The 22,136-nt window shown below is 42.3% G+C and overlaps 1 protein-coding gene across 4 annotated transcripts; it reads right to left on the reverse strand.

The window, feature by feature from the left end:
* Positions 1-13,515: 13,515 nt before the first annotated feature.
* On the reverse strand, positions 13,516-20,573 carry LOC130375372 (toll-like receptor 13). Of its 4 annotated transcripts, none has more exons than XM_056582255.1 (4): positions 20,475-20,573; positions 16,533-19,174; positions 15,087-15,204; positions 13,516-13,787 (listed from the first exon to the last, which is right to left on the reverse strand). In XM_056582255.1, the coding sequence occupies exons 2-4, from the start codon at positions 19,030-19,032 to the stop codon at positions 13,526-13,528; spliced, it is 2,880 nt and encodes a 959-aa protein (XP_056438230.1). In that variant the 5' UTR covers positions 19,033-19,174; positions 20,475-20,573; the 3' UTR covers positions 13,516-13,525. The 4 variants fall into 4 exon arrangements, 3 of the variants coding, with proteins under 3 accessions (XP_056438230.1, XP_056438232.1, XP_056438231.1); XM_056582256.1 differs by lacking the exon at positions 13,516-13,787 and adding an exon at positions 15,704-15,769 and having other exon boundaries at positions 15,126-15,204; XM_056582257.1 differs by lacking the exons at positions 16,533-19,174; positions 20,475-20,573 and adding an exon at positions 15,704-16,467.
* Positions 20,574-22,136: the final 1,563 nt, after the last annotated feature.

Below are 22,136 nucleotides of genomic sequence, written 5' to 3' on the forward strand. Positions count from 1 at the left end.
AGGAGGAAGGCGAGGTAGAGGGCGGGTCCCCTCTGGAGGAAGGCGAGGTAGAGGGCGGGTCCCCTCTGGAGGAAGGCGAGGTAGAGGGCGGGTCCCCTCTGGAGGAAGGAGGTAGAGGGCGGATCCCCTCTGGAGGAAGGCGAGGTAGAGGGCGGATCCCCTCTGGAGGAAGGCGAGGTAGAGGGCGGGTCCCCTCTGGAGGAAGGAGGTAGAGGGCGAGTCCTCTCTGGAGGAAGGCCAGGTAGAGGGCGGACCCCCTCTGGAAGGCGGGACCCCTCAGGAAGGCAAGGTAGAGGGCTGGTCCCCTCTGGAGGAAGGCGAGGTAGAGGGCGGACCCCCTCTGGAAGGCGGGACCCCACAGGCAGGAGCGGAGGGCGGGCCCCCTCCGGCAGGAGAGGAGTGGGCTCAGGAACCGGACAGGGCTCAGGGACCAGAGTCAGTGCGGGAGCTGGAGTACCAGGAGGAACCGGGTGGTACCCCAAACTCACCACCCCCACTCTGATTGTCCGTAAGGGAGGAGGCTGGTAGCTGGGGACCGGGGGCAGAGGCTGGTAATTAGGGACCGGGGGCAGAGGCTGGTAATTAGGGACCGGGGGCAGAGGCTGGTAAGGGGGGACCGGGGGCAGAGGCTGAGAGCAGGAGCGTGGAGGCTTAGGCTGATCACCAAAGTCCGGTGGCAGTGGCATGTAGCTCTCCGGCCAAAAGGTTGTGGGGTTGAGCAGCTCGACTACCAACTCGGGTAAGGCGCCCTCCAACTCTGGCCTTGACGCAACAGCCCTGCTCGTACGCCCCAACACAGCCGCCTGCTCCTTCCTGCTAGGAATGTTCTCCCAGCCATCCATAGCTAGGATTATTGTCACCAACAAATCCTCACAGAAAAAAACAGAGCGTCCGCTGGGTCCAAACTTGCTGCTGTCATTCTGTCACGGTTAGCGGTGCAGGCAGGCAGGTAGGACCCAGATGCAGACGGTTTAGGGAGAACAGCACTTTATTTGTGCCAAAAGGCTAAGGCAAGGAGCAAGGGAACACAGGTGACAACTGAGAACACGCAGGACGGACTAACCACAATGACAGCACGAGGAACAAAGGAAAGACAAGGGCTTTAGTAACAAACACAAGACACGCAACGAGGAACAGCTGAGACACTTTAGGGGAGGGAGCAGTAATCAACACAGGAGGGAAACACAGGGAAACACACCAAAACACGACACAGACCATGACATGAATGGGGATATCCACGGGTTCGATAATCGCCCCATGTCAATGGACCACATGGGTTTCATGCAGGATTGAACTGGGTGTTAGGTTAGGTCTAAGTAGGCAATATACATAAATGTCAGGTGTGTGTGAAATACATATACGGGTGAATGTGGTAGTTGTGCCTTAATGGAACGGCTCCGTCTAGTCTGCGACACTCATTTGCTCCGGTGGGTGCGCCCCTCTGTGTATTTCATCCTAAAATGAGTAGTGGGTTTCATATGAGTCATTTGCAAACATTTCGTGGGGTCCCCTCCCAGTGTGTGTTGTGGTTGTCAAGACGGCTGTGTCATTTGCAATCATTTGCATGAAATCCATGTGGTCAATTGAAATGGGGCCATTATCAAGCCTGTGGACAATCCCATATAGGGTTCGTTTTTCAGTCCATTGGTTTGTTGGTCTGAACTGTAAAGAATGTTCAGCAAAGGTTTCAAATCCACATTCGGTTGGCCACCACTAGAAATATACTTATTCAAATGCCCTTCTGAATGCGTCATCGCTGTACTTATTTCCCCAAAAAAGTATAACCACAGTATCATGCTTTGCACAATTGAAGCATAATGTATAACCAACCAGCTCCCGGCCTTCTTGAGCCTGCCATTTGCTACCATTCCACCTGGGGTGCCACATTGTGTATATCCTAACAAAAGAGAGAGAGAGAAACGCCTCCTAAAACAGTGTTTCAGTGTTGTGGTAGGCCTCCCCTTGCTGGGAACTGATGAGGTGATTTGTGGAACCGGACGTGCTGATTGGCAGCCCGGGGAACCACTGGGAGTTCCGCCTCCCTCCCCAGCAACAACTGGGGGCGAGGGGGCGGTACGACGAGAGTCTGTCCCGGTGCAGCCCCACCACACGCCCCGGGTGCCTGGCCCCGGCATCCGCAGGCGGTACACCACCTCGGACACACTGTCGAGGATCTCCCCAGGCCCCTGCCAGTGGCTCCGCAGTTATTCCAAAAGTATTACATGGTGGAAATCCTTATTGTAAGACTTCATAGCAGCCAGTTGAAGCCAGAAAGTGAAGTTGCTGGAGGACAACTTTCTCAATGCTTATACTTATGAAAGGTAGATTTGATATTGGTCTGTAGTTGTTAATAATAGAGGCATCTATGCTCCGCTTTTTTATATAAAATATATAAACTTTATACATGCACAGGAAGCGCACGAGTTGCCTGTGCATGGACACAGCTACAGAAATTGTATGTTTAGTACATGAGCTAAAATCCCTCAAAATATTCATGCATGAAATGATATTACATTTATGTCGAACTTCAACTTGAAATATTCATCCAAGAACTTGAATAACATAAACCATAGAACTATGTAGTCATCGCCAGCTCGACCAATACATCATGAACAAAATCTCCTTACAATTGGCGCAAGTTTGAGTGACAGGTCTGATGGCCCTACCTCGCCCCTAATTACTATTGGACAGGTGCCCATCTCCCACCCCTTAATACTAATGCTATTGAGTCAAATCGAAACATAAACAAAACTTGGTGGTGGTTCAGAGCACTTGTCAATCAAACTACCAATCTAGCTAGGACCACCATTGGTTGGCCGAACCTGCTGTTCCCACGTCCGAACTTCATGACATTTCTAATCGCCTCAGCTTTTATTTTGTAGCGAAAAACGATGTTGCAAAAGGTAAATGTATCGAAGTAAAAGTATACAGTACAAATCCCGAAAAAAAGACTGAAGTACAGTAATGAAGTATTTCTAACTCGTTACTATACACCACGTGACATGTGTATATAATCATGACATACGACATATTGATATGACTAAGGTGTAAAAGTCTCTGGCAATGTACCAGTCATATAGAAAATAATATCTCTGTGAACAAGAATTTTATTTATAATGCAATTAATATTGAAGAAAACAGCAGTTTCAGATTCCTCTTCCAAATGATCTTTTAGTTATTAATTATCCATAATAAAACTTGATTCTTATCCAAACTATTCGATTAATGTAAACATTTATCAATGGTGCTTTATACGTGACAGCCCCCTCGGGGTCACTACACAGCAATGTGCACGGTCAAAGTCAGGCTTAGAAATACTCTGGGGTATTTTAGGACAGATACACCATTAAACGCGTTTCTAATGACATTTCTAGCGAGAAATGTACATTTTCCTTACATAAAGGAAAGGGTGTGCGCAGATAGTACAGTGCACCCTAGTTATGTTTATGCCAAAACCTATATATATAATTAGGCTGTGGAAATTGCAATAAGTTAAGAACACAACTTCGCACGTTGAGCACACAGCCGTGTGACTCGTTTATTTTGTAAAAAAGAAAACCGGAAAACAAAGCGTGCTGAAGGTAAACAAATCCAGCATGGTCTGTGACGTCATGAGACGCACGTAATCCTTAGGGACCGCGATCCCTGAACCACCAAGAACGTAAATGACATGCAGTAAACAACAACACAATTGAAAGAACAACACATAACGAAATACTGTAGGTGAATTATGTTACGGTCACTACAAGGCTATAATTATATTATTTAGCGTGGAATGAGACAATCTATAGCCAAATTGTCGAAGATGCCCGAGAATCTTCGGGGATATCAGCATGGGAAATCGGCGAATCAGACCCATGAAGGGGGGGGGGGGGGGGGGGGGACACGTTAGTTGAAGGGGGGGGGGGGGGGGGACACGTTTGTTGAGGGGGGGGGAGACACGTTTGTAGGGGGGGGGCACGCTCGACAACGAGAGTTGGTTTTTATTGAACGCTCGACAACGAGAGTTGGTTTTTATTGAACGAGACTTCAACACGGAACAGCTGCACGAAACGATGGTCACGTCACTCTCGGTGACGGTGTCGACAATAATGAACACACGAACAATGTTAATAGAACAACACACAACCACATAAAATCCCGAACCCATTAACCCCACTTAATCCTAACAACAAAACAAGTTAACAAAAGCCCCATTTGTCAACTGAGAACCCCAATTCCCAGAATCCCCCGCGGCTCCGGAACGCGGCGTAGTTTATATTAATCTTTATTATCTGAATGGGAAATGCAATATTTTAGGACAGATACACCATTAAACGCGTTTCTAATGACATTTCTAGCGAGAAATGTACATTTTCCTTACATAATCTTCAGTCAGTGAATGTGTATGATCTTTATTGATCTTTATTATCTGAATGGGAAATGCAATATTTTAGGACAGATACACCATTAAACGCGTTTCTAATGACTTTCCTAGCGAGAAATGTAGGCTACATTTTCCTTACATAATCTTCAGTCAGTGAATGTGTATGATCTTTATTAATCTTTATTATCTGAATGGGAAATGCAATATTTTAGGACCGATTCACCGTTAAACGTGTTTCTAATAACATTTCTAGCGAGAAATATACTTTTTACTTGCATAATCTTCAGTCAGTGATTGTGTCTGATCTTTAGTTTTATAGTTATTAGGATTTGATCGGCTCGCTCGCATGTTTCAACAACGTCAGGTTGCTTTCGCTAAACTAGCAGCTCACGTGCTTCCTGCGTTTGTGTTATTAGACTGTTACTTTATGTAACTTTTAATGATATCATCTTGTTAGAAACACGTATATCTGAGAGCCAACCCAGTCGCCAAAAGCATACGTTGACAGTGTACTTTTCGTGAACACTGGATTACGTCGCATTTCAACATAAAATAGCGTGTTATACACACACACACGCACGCACACGCACAGACACACACACACAAGCACACACAAGCACACACACGCACGCACAGACACACAGACACAGACACACACACACACACACACACACGCACACACGCACACGGTGCATTTCGCTGCTAAAACAACGACAAAAAAATATTCCCTCAAATATTATTACTTTCAAAACGTACCGAAACTTGGTCGGACCCCGAGGGCAGGAAGGGGGGGCCTGCCCTCGGGGTCTGACCGGGCCAAGTCTCGGGCAGGAAGGGGGAGCCCTTCCTGCCCGAGACTGCCCGAGACGGTGCGGATGTCCCAGTTAGGCCCTAGAATAAGGTATTACAATTTCAGGGCGGTAGGACCTTCCTATCTCAAAAACTGTTTTTCCACCACATTCTGAACCATTAGGTCTTGCAGGCTACACTTCTGAGGGGCTTTGTCCAAATGACACTCCATTTGGGAAAACTTTTTTTCTCTAAGGGCTAGAACTCCAAATCTCGGATATGTCGTACACGGGGCCCCGGGGAATGTGTGTAAACATTTTAGCATCCCTAGCTATCTCGAAAAGGTCGGCAAAGGGGCGTGACCTCCAACAGTACAGTAAATGTTCATAAGAAAGAGGTTAGTTTCTAGTCCCCATTTTTTGTGGGATGGAGGTGTACATTTATGGCTAAAGGTGTGTAGACACAGCTGGCCTGTGGCCACGTTTTTGAAGTCGGGGGTCAAAAGGTCAAAAGGAGCCGGCACCACGCCGCTTATGAGATAACAAAAAGTTAATGTGTGTTTCTCTCATAACTTTTTGTCATTATTAAAGAGAGGCCTGATTCTCAGATATGCATGTTGGATGGCTAGGGTGTAGGTCTGGGAAGAACTTCAGGCCAAAATCTTGCACCTGAACCCAGCGAGCCGCTGGGTTCAGGTGCAACGAGATGGAGCACTTGCTGAGCCTGGACTTTCATAATCTTCACTCTGTGAATGTAAAGGATGTTTGGTCGGATGTTACGACGAAGAATCATAATGTGAATGGGAATATTCTATAAATCTCTTGATATCATCTTTCGTCTCAACACTTCTGCTGCAGCCACTTAAAGTCTCACTCCGAGAACCTTAAAATATGAATCAATTCATTAGAAGAATGAAAATATCTTCCTGGTGGTGCAACAGAGCAAACAAGGTGTCCTTTGACATCTACGTTTCGAGACGATTGCAACAGTGCCACACATGATCATATTTGAATATGTTTTGGGGTAGTAATTAGCTGTCGATTTTGGAGGCCTTTATCAATAATGACCAGCTATAGATTTGCTTCCCGATGGAGATTTTTGACAAATTACATGTTAATTAGCATCTACACGTTAAGCTGAGTCCAATGAGATCAAGCTCGGCCTCTTGCTACACCGAGATCATGTCCTAGACCTAGGTGTACCATGTAAAATACATGTTACCATTAGCTAGAGTGTCGTTCTTGGTGTCATTGGACTCAGCTCAACGTGTAGATGCTAAATAACATGTCATTTGTGACAAATCTTTATCGGGAAGCAAATCAATAGCTGCTCAGTATTGATTAAGGCCTCCAATTTCGACAGCTAATTACTACCATTAAACATGTTTGAATATGCTCATGTGTGGCACCGTTGCAATCTCGTAGATGTTGAAGGACACCTTGTTCGTCCTCTTACGCCACCGGGAAGATATTTACATGCTTCTGATTGACTAATGAATTGATTCAGCTATTCCCCCAGAAGTCTGGGGTCAAAAGGTCAAAAGGAGACGGCACCACGCCGGGGTGGATCCAGATCTCGGGCAACAGCGCAGGGTTGCCAGGTCCTGCAAAAAACGTGCCCCCCACATACCGTTCAAAATCCACCCAAAATGTCCTAGAAGCATCCCAAATAAAAAATGATATTATTGGCCATTTTGGCCAACGTTTTGAAAGTAATAATATTTGAGGGAATATTTTTTTGTTGTTGTTTTAGCAGCGAAATGCACCGTGTGCGTGTGTGCGTGTGTGTGTGTGTGTGTGTGTCTGTGTCTGTGTGTCTGTGCGTGCGTGTGTGTGCTTGTGTGTGCTTGTGTGTGTGTGTCTGTGCGTGTGCGTGCGTGTGTGTGTGTATAACACGCTATTTTATGTTGAAATGCGACGTAATCCAGTGTTCACGAAAAGTACACTGTCAACGTATGCTTTTGGCGACTGGGTTGGATCTCAGATATACGTGTTTCTAACAAGATGATATCATTAAAAGTTACATAAAGTAACAGTCTAATAACACAAACGCAGGAAGCACGTGAGCTGCTAGTTTAGCGAAAGCAACCTGACGTCGTTGAAACATGCGAGCGAGCCGATCAAATCCTAATAACTATAAAACTAAAGATCAGACACAATCACTGACTGAAGATTATGCTTATGATTATGATTATTAAGTAAAAAGTATATTTCTCGCTAGAAATGTTATTAGAAACACGTTTAACGGTGAATCGGTCCTAAAATATTGCATTTCCCATTCAGATAATAAAGATTAATAAAGATCATACACATTCACTGACTGAAGATTATGTAAGGAAAATGTACATTTCTCGCTAGAAAAGTCATTAGAAACGCGTTTAATGGTGTATCTGTCCTAAAATATTGCATTTCCCATTCAGATAATAAAGATTAATAAAGATCATACACATTCACCGACTGAAGATTATGTAAGGAAAATGTACATTTCTCGCTAGGAATGTCATTAGAAACGCGTTTAATGGTGTATCTGTCCTAAAATATTGCATTTCCCATTCAGATAATAAAGATTAATATAAGCTACGCCGTGTTCCGGAGCCGCGGGGGATTCTGGGAATTGGGGTTCTCAGTTGACAAATGGGGCTATTGTTAACTTGTCTTGTTGTTAGGATTAAGTGGGGTTAATGGGTTCGGGATTTTATGTGGTTGTGTGTTGTTCTATTAACATTGTTCGTGTGTTCATTATTGTCGACACCGTCACCGAGAGTGACCTGACCATCGTTTCGTGCAGCTGATCCGTGTTGAAGTCTCGTTCAATAAAAACCAACTCTCGTTGTCGAGCGTTCAATAAAAACCAACTCTCGTTGTCGAGCGTGCCCCCCCCCCTACAAACGTGTCTCCCCCCCCTCAACAAACATGTCCCCCCCCCCCCCCCCCTTCAACTAACGTGTGTCCCCCCCCCCCCCTTCATGGGTCTAATTCGCCGATTTCCCATGCTGATATCCCGGAAGATTCTCGGGCATCTTCGACAATTTGGCTATAGATTGTCTCATTACACGCTAAATAATATAATTATAGCCTTGTAGTGACCGTAACATAATTCACCTACAGTATTTCGTTATGTGTTGTTCTTTCAATTGTGTTGTTGTTTACTGCATGTCATTTACGTTCTTGGTGGTTCAGGGATCGCGGTCCCTAAGGATTACGTGCGTCTCATGACGTCACAGACCATGCTGGATTTGTATACCTTCAGCACGCTTTGTTTTCCGGTTTTCTTTTTTACAAAATAAACGAGTCACACGGCTGTGTGCTCAACGTGCGAAGTTGTGTTCTTAACTTATTTCAATTTCCACAGCCTAATTATATATATAGGTTTTGGCATAAACATAACTAGGGTGCACTGTACTATCTGCGCACACCCTTTCTGAAGCCTCTCTCTCTCTCTCTCTCTCTCTCTCTCTCTCTCTCTCTCTCTGTCCCTCCCGCTCTCTCTTTCTCTCTCTCTCGTACCGTTTTGTGGAGCACGTTAAGAACACTCCCATTCAGAATGCATTGGTTTACATTTCGTTTTGTGTAACACGCAAAAAGTCGGACTATCGTGCTCGGGAACACGCTTCAATAGATTAACGTTCGTGCGCAGGAGCACGCAATCGCGTGATACCGGGTTGAATACACACAGGAAAAAGAACAGTGTTGGCAATTTAACACTTATCTTGACCTCAACAAAGTTTACCAGATAAACAATGCCAGACTGTAAAGAGTGTACGAAATTAAACAAGGTACTGAGCATCAGCCTTTTGAAGACGAGCAAGGGCTGCTGGTAGCATATATGCTGCATTAAAAAAAACAAAAAACAAGCGCCCAGAGGAGAATTGCATCTGTCAAATCCTGACCGCCAGTAAACACTTGCGAAGGACCAATGTAGACTTCACTCGTTAGAACATCATAAGCAAATTGCCCGCAAATAAAATCCTCCACAGTTTAGGATAATCACACAGGTTATGCGAGAACATATTTATGTAAGGATAGGCCTACCAGGCTCCAAGTCTAACGTCACATATCTCAATCAGACATAACAACTATAACCACATTGGCATAGCAATCGCACCGTGTGTAGGTGCTGCTAGCTGCAATCTATATGCATACTAGCTGGAGCAGGAGGACCAACCAGAATCAGATAACAATCGCTTAGGACCGTGGGTAACCTTTGGCCAGTTAATCACGAGCAAACAAAACCAGCAGCAAAGTTTACGTAAACCAATTTCTTACCTTATGTGGCCCTCCACATGCAGGCTAGATGTTGTATCCATATCGTTATCCAGTGTCAACAACATTTTTTTTACAGGAAGCAAAAGGACAGGCTATTTTCTGAATAAAAATGTCAATTTTGGCAGTCTGTCTTGAAACTTCTCCATTATAACGCTGTGTACAGACAGCACACGTTCCCCATCCCCCTTGCGATGACATTAAATATAATTTAACAAATTATACAAACAACAAAAAAGGCTTAAGTCGCAAGGCTATTTAAATGGATCCATAATGTCTAAGAGAAAAGCTGGAACCGATATAAGATCCTTTTTCAGCAGGCAAAAATGCGCTGTAAGTGCTGTTGTGTATGTGGGGGCAGCTTATGTGCTTAAAATACGTAACAGTGCAGAGAAACCTACAAATCACCTTGTTTTACGATGTTTGATATTAACTCAGTTATCTGCCAGTTCTCATCTATTGCTAACGTTAACGGTTAGCTAGCAGTAACACTGCAATAAGCTACATACTGGCTTTAGCTACAGTCTATGCTTTGGCTACTAAAAATGTCTGTCTTCCACTTTTATTGGTTGAGTGGAATGCCTTTTGTACAGTAGCGATGGTTTCTAGTGTTCCATATACATCTCAAGTTAATTCCATGATATTGCGTTAGCCTTCGCTAGTACTAGAAGTCATAAAAGCTAGTCTAGGAACGCTAGCCTTCCAAGTTCAGTTCTCTCAGGTCACAATGTTCGATCTGAATGCGCCACAAGGGGAATGCACCGACTCCGCTGTCATTTTACAACGCCATGTTTCTACAGTAGCTGACAAATCAAACGACTAGATACCAAATTGCGTTTTGCACAACACAATCTGCAGATTTACCACTAGATGGCAGGTATGCATGCTGTGAGAATGTCTTTGTGCGCGCCGATCGCATGATTTAGACTCGACGATTTCGGATGTGGGTATTTTTTCGGTCGCAATTGGTTATCACATTTTTAAAAGTGGTGGGGACAAAATTCGTATATTAAATAGAGGTGGGAACATGTCCCCCCCGTCCCCCCCGTAATCGACGCCTTTGCCGATGTTAACAATGAATACAAATATAGCTGCGAGTGTGACCTTTGTAATACTGCTTCTGCTGCTACTTGAATTAACCTCAGGAGGGCAGGTTGGATGGAGCACTGGACTGGCTTTATTTCTTATATCTGCAACATGGGACAGTAAACACGAACAGTGTACAATTAATGGAAAAGCCTTGCAGTCTGTTCTCGCTCGCACCACAGCGTAACAGCATTTTACTAGTGATAGTATAGTGGTAACATTTGGTTTGAAAAACATACTTGTAGATAAAATATAAAAACATAAAAGATCCTAATGGTCTGTAATAGTAAGTAACAGTCAATAAATAAATGTTATTATTTGTATTGACAACATTCAGAATTAGCTCAACTTACATAACATTAGTAACATCAAAACAGAGCATTCACATTTTTGAACATCACTCAGTTTTGCAATCACAAGTCCAAAATAAAGCATATACTGCCATCTCATGTCCAAAACACATATTGAAAAATCCAGTGTAAAAGAGCACTCACACATTAATTACACATAACAACATTGCATATAAAACAGTATAAATAAACATACCAGCAACATGGGACAGTAAACACGAACAGTGTGCAATTAATGGAAAAGCCTTGCAGTCTGTTCTCGCTCGCACTACAAAAGAGGAGCTTGGCATTAGCATATACAGTCTGAGGTCACATACACCTCGTGCTGAAAGTAGCTAGCTAAAACATTCCTCACACATGTTGGCAGCTAGCCCAAAGACTATTCACACACTACGGCAACAATTCGTCACAAAGCAACAAAACTACTGGCTTTACAAATGCCTCATTAGTCAAGTATGTTATACAACAAATGCTGATAGTTTACACATCATATGAACTATAGTTTTAATTTATAACTGGCTATGTCAGAGCGATCAGAAGAGCAACTTACCCACAGCGTAACAGCATTTTACTTCTGGGCGCAAAACAAAATGCCCAGAATTAAGTGTGAAACAAACTTCCACTGTGGACTTTCAAAATAAAATACACAAAAAAAAAACTTTTGTTGCAGTCCCATATTTGACAGGAATTTAACATTATTGCCATGTAATTATTTACACTGTTAAACAAGCAGCAATGTGGGGGTCAAGCAGAAAGGGCTGGACTGACGTAATCGGCTAGGTAACTACATGATGACCGTCTCAGTAATTAGTAATAACGACAGCTGGTGGAATGAACTAGATTCACTAGACTAGAACATTATGCGACTACGCGTCAAAGGTAACAAAATGGAAAATGACCCACCCTAGTGGTAAGGCCGCATTATCTGACAGAACAAATAACACAAATACATAGGGGTATTCTTTCTGAACAATATCCCTAACAGAGACACAATGTAAACAAGCATCTGTTCTGGAGGCAGTTCATGAAGCATCCAATCCAGTAAGAATTGCAGTTTCTATTGCAAGTGGGCGGAATGGTAAAACAAAGTCATTGTTGAATTATACATGCAGTACCGATTGTCGCCACATGAGTGGAGTGTCTACCCTTAAATGAGCACTGTTCAGCGCAACTAACATTGGAATTAAATGTGTTTTCTGATTATATGCTGTAGGTCAGATTGACATGATGATTTAATATGAATGATGTGTTATCAGTTTTATATAACACAGTATATGATGACCATGATAAAATGCAGATGATTAGATATCATTTTACTGACAAGGAAAGCTATTGGCAAATGGTTATCACAACGAAAATACATTGAGGTTGCTTGCTAAGAGCTGGAATAGACTTGCTGCTAACAACGCACTCCCAAAGGTCAAATGTCACCTAATTGTTTGGGCATTATCAGGATAGGGTCATAAGACTATGAGCCAAGTTTGGTTTGGATACATGAATGCCTTGCAGAAAAATGAGCTCACTTCCTGTTTGACGTCCCCCTGAGGTCAAAGGTCACCAAATTGTTTGGATGTCCCCAGAATGATGTCATGAGTCTACGTACCAAGTTTGGCTATGATATGTTAAAGAGATGCTGAGAACAGGCTTACTTCCTGTTTGGCGGCTTTGCCGTCAAGTTAGTTTGGCTGTCACGGCCGAACGGTTTTGAATTTGAAAAAGCTGATGATCATATATGGCAAGTTTCATGATGAGGTCTGACAGTATCACCAGACATTGGAAATAAGTTTGAAATATACTCATGTGAAGAGAGAGGAGTTAAAACACATCTTCATTAATTAGGCTACAGCACCCCCTAGAGGTCAAAGATTACCGGTTAATTTAATTAGGGTCCCCATGATGATGTCATGGGTCTATGTGACAAGTTTGGTTATGATATGACAAAGGGCTGCTGGGATATTTGCTTACTTCCTGTTTGGCGTCTTCGCGGTCGAATTTGATTGGCTGTAGCGGCCAAACGGTTTTGAATTTGAAAAATCAATTACATTTTTTGTGTCAAGCAAGGCCTGAAGATCATCTGTGCCAAGGTTAGAGAAAATTGGACAACATTTCTGATAGGAGATACATTTTAAAGGTTTTTGACATAAACCAAGATGGCGGAAAATCCATCATGGCACAAAAGTACGACATAGGGTGCGCGTTGAACTCGGCTTGACCCAAGGAATCCAATGATACCTTGCTTGTGAATATTGGACGAATGGGTCAAAAGTTATAACCATGAAAGCATGTTCAACTTTGACCTGTTGGTGGCGCTAGGTTATGATCATAAGCTAGCGACCACAAATTTGGGTCATGGGATAATGGGACTGTCCTGAATCAATGTACCAAATTTCACCACGGCGTTCTATGGGCTGCCATAGACTCCCATTGAAGAATAACAATAGGAAAACGTACGAAAACGATAGGTTGTCTCGCAGCTTTGCTGCTTGACCCCCAAAAACGGGGCTCAAATACAAATCCACACCAGATGTACCCATTAACAAGATTAAGAATGTGTTTTACAATGCACAAAAACGAACAAAGCGTTCAAGGGGAACAGTTTCACTTTCCCTCCATAGAGACAGACCTCTAGTTGTATCCCCCCCCCCCCCCTCCCCAAAGCATTTCTAAGCCTTTCACTGTTCTGGTCTCTCTCCAGGGGGTCCGTCCTTCATGGTGAGCAGTATATGCTCACCCATTGGGTGCTCCTGGGTCTCCAGGGCCTGCCGGAGCTTCTCCCAGAACAGGTTTGGGTGTGCGTCTGCGCGGGACCAGCTCAGGTAGGTTTGTCTCTTCAGGAGCCTCCTCATGCGGTAGTACGGAGAAAGCTGCTGCATGGGAATGTCCTCCAGGAACACCAGGATCAGCACGTCCTTCTGCTCGTCAAACAGACGGAAGCTGGGGAAATGGAACAGGGAGAGTTGTTTTTAATATATGTGAGCTCTTTAACCTTTAGGGGAAGGTTGGCCTGGGCTCATGCCCATATGAAGACATCATTGTACCCCAGGGCACCCACCCAGTAACAACCAAACCATACCTATCTACAGGGTTGAATTGGTCCTTGAGTAGAAATACTTTCTGACTGCACTCAAGTGCTTTACTTGATTATGTTTTTTTACACATTTTCCCCTTGCTACATTGTCCATGCATTGATGTTGCCAATCATTGATCAGCAAGTCAGTTATGAGAAAATAACCAGGTGGTGATGTGGTGTTTTAAACGTTCAGCCCCCTAAAGTGGGGTTCTCTTTCATTACAGACGTGTGGTGGACAATTGGGTGACCTGCTCAAACAGGGTAAATGCAGGATTCTTTCCACAGACACCTCATGCACCATGGGCTGTCACTGAGACACGTTGCGAGAAAATTAGTTACAGCATTATTGTTTTGGTCGCTTGTCCGATCCTTATGGAGTGTATTATTGCCATACCATATTTTCCCTTTAAAATCCCTTTTTCCCTTTAAAATATCAGGCCCAGTTGCCCACATGATTATGGTTGACATAACACCCTTAACAGTCTCAATGTCTTAGTAATACATGTTCCCTGGACCCTGACTGGCCATATGTCTTTGATTTAATTGAGGTGGGTGCTGTAGCAGGGGGCATGTTTCCACTGTTGAACTGGACTGCTTGTCTTATAGAGTGACAGATTCCGTATGGGTTAACCTCATTACTGAGTGTAAATATGATTTGAGAGTTGTTAAGAGAGAGAGAAACATGATCTTGAAGGAAGATTCTACTCCCTTTCTCCCTACGTTTCAGGCCAGTCAGGGCAAAGATACCCTGATTGGTCAGAAATTTTGTGACGGGAGTGGCCTAAAATCTAATTAAGGCCATGCAGAGGCTGGTGCGGCGGACACAAAACAACATTGCATTTCACTCACTAATAGCTGCGCATTCCTAACTAATTACACCCAAATAAAAGCTGTTGATTCTAACCAATGGCAGCTATTAATTAAGAAAGTTATATACACCAACTGGGTTGGCCGGATGCAAACTTTTGGCTCAGTGGTAAGAGCGTTATAGCACGTCTGCAAGAAGTACCAAAACAAATTTGTAATTTAGGCTTTGGTCCGTTGCACTTAACAGTTTGAGGGAATATGTATGAGGGTCGTACATTATGACCACAAGTACACATGTGAACCTGATTTAATGAACAACCATATTCTGGTGATGCATGTGAACTCTGGGTTCTTACCTGGCAACCTGGATCTCTCTGGAGCACCATTCACTCTCCAGGTAATCGCGACTGACCACACAGATGGTCTTCCGGCTGCCATAGATGGCGTCTGTAATGTTTTCCATGATTGGTTTACCTGAAAAGCATCGGTCAGTGAAAATACATTTGAATAATATTTTAAGTACACATCTCTTTACTTTCTCTTGGTCCACTCTCTCACTAGCCAAACTGATCTTAGTTGCCTAAGACCATTTGGCTAGTCAGTCATCTCAGGTCCAGCAGTCTGACTGTTATAGCAGAGCTCCTTGGGTGAGCCGGTGCAGACCCTGGGCCAGAAACCAACAACTGTTGTTATGGAAAAATTCCTATGTTGGTACCTTTTTGTCATATAGGCTTTGTTTTCCATTCTGTGTTTTGTCTTGCCACCCTACATTTTCTCAGTGCCATCAATGTTTTGACCTTTGTGCTTGGTTCAGCCACCTCAACGCTGGATTGAGTGATGTCGTCAAAATGATAACCCCTCTGCTCTGGTCAGCTGTCCCACCTTCCTCAGAGTCAATAAAAATGTATTCACTTTTCCTGTGGGTAACCGGCCTGCCTTCCTCAGAATTAATCGTAATGTTAAACCTTCGTACCTGGGTTAAAAGGTCACAAGGGATAGGAAATCCTCTTGTGCACTCTTCTGCTTGATGAGAACAACTCTGTGTATTGAGAAAACATTACCTGATTTTATTATTGACATCTGCAATGTGGGAATGTATCTGAAACTGTATAAAAGGCTCTGTCAACCTGTATTCTGGACACACTGTGCTAGAGAGGAGTCTAATGTATGCATGCATTAAGCATAGGTTATATTTGTTATACAAGTGTGATGGGCGGATATAATCAGTGGGCATCAGACAAGATTCAAAGCCAAGATTTGTTGATTCAAAGCCAAGATTGAAAAAAAAAAAAAAAAAATGGACATATGAGATGAAGGGAGGCAAGAATTTAAGGATGAAGAACTTGAGGAAGAGAGGGTGGAAGGAGGGATGGGTAGGGTTGGGTTATCTTTTTTAGTTGTGCGTTTGAAATCAAGGACCAGTCGATTGACCAGTCACCCACCAATGCAATTCCCTGGTACTTCCCACGTTGTAATACCATTTTTAAATTTGATCAGTTTTGTTGATGTGGTTTCATTTACTCAAGCATTATACACATTTTTGCTCATCAAATGGTCATAAATAACATGAAAATGTATTGTTTTCTGTTACATAACGTAGCACAGACTCTGATTGCCTTTAATGTACATTCATGCTTATTGAAGTCACCAACCTAAGGCTCATTCTGAGTCAGGAAAAAATCTCCTGCCATGTTTATGATCAACTAATAACATATCCACTGGCATGTACGATATATGAAAAAGTGTAGGCTAGCTTGTTTGCTAATGGAGGTGCAGAGGATGTTCAGGGTAGGGCTCCTCACCTGGCTGGAAGTCTCGGTGGTGCAGACACAGTCTCCAGCCCTGCTCGTCCTCCAGCTTGGGCAGCAGCTCCCCCAGCACCCAGCCCTCGTCGTTTGCGTTGTAGGAGACGAAGGCGTCGTACTGATGAGCACGCTTTTCCTTGTTTTTTGAGTTGTAGAGGAACGCCAGCATGAGGTAGTACGCGTAGACCAGATGCCATTGCAGGAAATGGTGGGTGAAGGAGACTGCTAGGGTCATGATGACCGCGCATGCCGTGGAAATATAACAGATGAAGTCTGTGTCTACTGTACACGAACGGACGTCAATCTGCAACAGTTTTCTACCTTTAAGGTTTGGAGGGTAGCTGCACTCAAAGTTGTATGCATTAAACACTTGTGTTTGCTGGTTGGTGATTACCCATTGGAGGAACCACGCATTGTCACAGTTACAGGTGAAGGTATTACCCTGCATATCCAGGTCAGTAAGTGCTGGCAGAGACAGCATCACTGGCTCTCTAATCACAGTAAAGGTATTATACGACACCTGCAACATCTCCAACTCTGTGAGGTTAGCATGGAGCAGAAAATCTAGAGACCTCAACATTGTCATTGAAATGTAAAGACTTTTTAGTCTTTGAATTGGGGAAAACAAACTATCGGGAATGTCTGTTAGAAAATTTTTGGACATAACAAGCTCATTCAAATTAGGAGTATAGTTGAAGGTGTGTGGGTGCACGGATGTAAGATGGTTACTTTCCATATAGAGTATTGACAGATTTGTCAGGCCTTGCAGAAAGTTTTGTGGGAAGTTTAACCGCTTATGATATCTAGTTTGAGCTGAAATAAACAATGTATCTAGTTGTGAAAGCTCAGCAAATGGTGGATACAGAATAGGCTCTACCGATGAATATTTAATTTGATTGCTCCTCAAATTCAATGTCTTTAAAGCTTTCAGGTCACCAAAAGTACTGTTTGTTATTTCAGTTATTTTATTTGATTCGAGATTAAGATGTGTAAGACTGGACAGTCCAAAAAAAGTCCCATCATTGAGTTGTTCTAATTTATTCCCTTTTAATGACAAAGTCTGGAGGGATTTCAGAGCTTTAAATTCTCCATGATCTAGAACAGTAAGTGTATTGTTTATCAAAGAAAGAGTTTTAAGATTTGGCGTATTTTCTTTGAAAGCACCGTTTAATTGATCAATGCTGCTGTTTTGCAACATTAATATATTTAAATTGACCAAATCTTTGAAAACACAATCCTTGAGGGCCAAGAGAGGATTATTGTATAGATAGAGACCTCTGAGACGGGTCATATTGGCAAAATCATCACAGCCAAGAACATTGATGTTATTGCAGCTGAGATCCAGTGTTGAGATTTGAGTTTTCCTTACAGCATAGGGGACCGATGTGAGACAGTTAGACTTTAGGATTAAAGTGTTAAGCAGCCTAAGAGATTGAAACGAATTGTTAGAGATTTCAGTTATCTCATTCATCCCCAAGTCTAACTTTTTCAGATAAGTACACGAGTGCAGCAGGTCTGATCTAATAACTTTGATGCCGTTATTTCGGATTTCAAAAAAGCTCAGCTTTGGGATTTTGCAGGAAACATTGATGAGAACCTGCAGGCTGTTATTTATTTGGTTTAAATGCAGATACCTCAGTGAGGAGGAGGAGTTAAATGTCTCTAGCACATGCTGCAGTCCATGTATTGAGGAGCGAACCCCACTGATATCGAGTCTAACCACACTGCTTAGGTACGATGTGTCATTCACCTCCCAGACGATACCTTTCTTCATACCATCCTCAAGGTTAAATGTTTTGAGTTTGGGAAAGATACCTGCAGTGAGCCTAAAAAACATAAGCTCATTCTGAGACAAATCAAGTGTAACAAGTTCTGTAGACTTATTTGACAGCTCCCATGAATGAAAAGTGGAAATTTTGTTTGCTGGAATGTACAGGTGTGTTAAAAGTGGTGTATGTTGTACGAAGAAGTTTGTTAAGTGGCACAGCTTGTTATGGCCTAGGTCCAAAATGCTAAGCTTGCTCAGAGACTTGAAAGAGGCCGGTTCTACTGTTTGGATCTGATTGGATGTCAGACGCAATTCTACGAGATTGACTAAGCCATCAAACATACCCTCCTGTAGCTTACAAAGCCTATTGTTGTTTAACATTAACACCTTCAGAGAGATTTGAACCACAAAAGTGGAAGATTCAATTTTGGAGATCCTGTTTCGTGTCACGTGTAAGCGCAACAGATTTGGTAAATCTTTTAAATCTGTTTTACTTAGTCTAGAAATCTTGTTTCCAGACAGTTCTATACTTGTGACTCTTGCTGGAATGTCCTTTGGAAATACTTTCAAATTGTTATTCTGACAGATGGCCTGTCTGTTCTGTGTGACCCTGCAGTCCTTCAGGGTGTAACTAGCAGTTGGAAGAATAAAACTGTTCAAAAATAAATATAATATTCCAAATGAACAAAAACAACTTCCCCTTAACGGCATCTTAATTTTCGTTTTCATTCAAGCACACGAAGGGGTTTGTTGATGTTGGTAATTTCCAATACAATGGATCTGTTGTCCTACTTGGTGGATCTTTGGTTCTGTTCGTTCATTTATTTCAGTCCGAGGAATCCCTCAGGTTAATACCGCCAATCCTAAAAGACTGTCAAACAGACACACAAAGATACACAGACAGCGGTCATTACAAACTGCTGTCAAAATGCTGGAATTAAAGCATAGCGTGAGGATGCTATGCTTTAATTCCAGTTGGAGATTTATCTCAAACCCATAGGCCTACATGACGTGAATATCCTCAGTTAAACACAAATCACATTGTAAATAATCTTTTGCATGAAATATAATGAATTTTAGTCAAAGCCATAGTCAAAGCCAATATTAAATGTTTTGAACCATAAAAAAAAATATATAGATAAAAAAGCAAAGGAGAGATAGTTTTTTCAGTGCTGGCCTTAAACCAATTTTAACATGAGGAGCTTATTTATCTGTTGCTCTGGTAGGGCAACATTTATTTTTAATCAGTTAGCAGATCTGCTATACATTTATATTAGTAAACTAGCATTGCTAGTTATTATTTATATTTAGTTTTTTTTCCGAGTAGAACATTCTCTACTTCTGTAACCGACATTCTGATGTATGTCACCCAGATATCTTGTTATTACGAAGGATGTCTTTCTTTGTTGGAGTTGTCTTATTTTATGTCATGTACGTATCATTCTCACTGTTAACAATCGGTGCCACTTTTCTGAATATGAGTCTGTTTTGCGTCAATCTTATCTGTTAGCCCTGAAGATAACAGATAACATGCATAGACTTTTCACATCCGGGTCTTGGTCTTCCCTTGAACCAACTGTATTAATGCTGTAGGCATCTGAATAAACGTATGATTTCTCTGAGTAATGATGCCTTGTGTCCCATTGGTTCAGCTCTCTGCTTTGCATACAGAGATTATCCTGAACCAGAGCACTCAACCACATCAGAGGACAGATCGAGAAAGCATCAGTTAATAGGCCTTCTTTACCTTCTACACATAAATGTATTGAGGCAGTTAGCTGCCCTAATTTATCCAAAGGGACTTTCAGGTGAGGCTTTGAACAATCCAAGCATGAAATTATTATTGGAATTAATAAGACATGACGTGTTGCACAACCAAGCCTTTAGAGAACAACTCCATTCTACATTCTATGATTGGATTTAATTTCAGAAAAAGTAGCTCCTATATGATCGTTAACTGGTTTGCTCTCTCCCCTTGAACGGTTTCTTATAATGATGATTATAATGATAAAAAAATAAAAGGATTTTCAACACAAACCAACATAAAAGGAAAAGATAAACACATGCTTGTAATGGTAATATGTTACTTTCCTTTTTGCAGAAAGATAATGTGCTTGAGTTTTAGCTGTATTGTAGTGAAAGAAGTGGGTTCAATTAAGTTTAATACTTACTGTACATATTTTTCCTGATGCGTCTGGCGAATCAAAATAATGTGTTATTGACAAAAGCTGGTTGGAAATGGCCTTTTGTGTCAGGTCTATTGGGTTTCAAATGATGAAGCAAAAGGAGGGAGTCAAAAATAAGTAAGAAAAGGGGAATTATCTAAAGGGAACTGACACTATCTTTTCTATTTTTTCTAAATTAGCATAAATGACACTGTGTGCAATCAGTATTCAACACAAAAACGTCATCATCCTTGAAGTTTAAACACATTGATTTAAATTATTCAAGATTGATCTGTTTATTCTAATTTGTTATTTTGTAATTTACATTTTATTTACTAATGCTAAACATAACATCAAAACGGGCCTTGTATGGGAATATCCACGGGTTCGATAATGGCCACATGTCAATGGCCCACATGGGTTTCATGCAGGATTGAACATGTTTTAGGTTGGGTCTAACTAGGCATCATACATAAATGTCAGGTTTGTGTGAAATCTGAACCTAAAAGCAGAGTAAAGTTTGTGATGAGCCGGTTCCATGCGGCTCGGGTTCTCAAGACAACTCAGGTGTCCGACTTGGGTTTAGCCATTAAAGGCATTTATTTAAGCAGGGTTTGCAATCAGAAAGTTCGGACTACACCTAGGATCTCCGTGGATCTCTAGGGTGGGGCTGGCTCGGGTCTTTCCGTCTCGTCACTCGTACGAGGTTTAAGGGGCGGGACGCCACAAGTTCCAAAGATGTGTTTGAAACAGAGCACGGCTTCAGCTCAAACAACAACAAAAATCGACCCCTGTTTCTCAGGAGGAAATGCTAGAACACAATGTGTTGCTGTTGACAAAAACAGGAACAAAAACCAAACAAAGTAAGAATAATACTAATATCCAATTTCCACAAATACAAATGTTCCTCAATCTGGTCTCTTTTCTGATGCGTCTGGCGAACCAAAATAATATGTTATTGATAAAAACTGGTTGAAAATGGTCTTTTGTGTGTGGTCCATTGGGTTATAAAGGATGAAGCAAAAGGAAGTAGTCAAATGAAGTAAGGAAAGGGGAATTATCTAAAGGAGGGGTCCCAAACTCGCGTCCCGCGGGCCAATTGCGGCCCGCCGGACGATATTTTGTGGCTATTTATTTCAGTCCGAGGAATCCCTCAGGTTAAAACCACCAATCCTAAAAGACTGTCAAACAGACACACAAAGATACACAGACAGCGGTCATTACAAACTGCTGTCAAAATGCTGGAATTAAAGCATAGCATCCTCACGCTATTTATTGTGGCTATTTATAGAAAATGTCTATCTTTTGACATGTTTGATTGCATTTTATAACTGCTTGGGCCTGGATACGTCGGTAGGTGTGTGTGTGTGTGTGTGTGTGTGTGTGTGTGTGTGTGTGTCTTCCTGTATGTCCAGTGGGAGAGGAAATATCGATGGTGTGAAAGAGTGATTTGTATCAAATTGAAAGAGATATATCATGAGATAAAATCATTTATTACATTTAGGAAATTATTACATGCATCTCTTCTCAAAAATATTCAACCCTGGAAGTTTAAACGACTCAGTTTCTCTGCCGCAATCATCTGCGTGCCTTGGGCTTTTTTCTTTTCTTTTTTTTTCTCTTTGTGTTAAAATGATGAACAGATGAAGAGCAGCAGTGATCAGGAGG

This window comes from Gadus chalcogrammus, chromosome 22 (assembly GCF_026213295.1).
Source record: "Gadus chalcogrammus isolate NIFS_2021 chromosome 22, NIFS_Gcha_1.0, whole genome shotgun sequence".
Lineage (NCBI taxonomy): Eukaryota > Metazoa > Chordata > Actinopteri > Gadiformes > Gadidae > Gadus > Gadus chalcogrammus.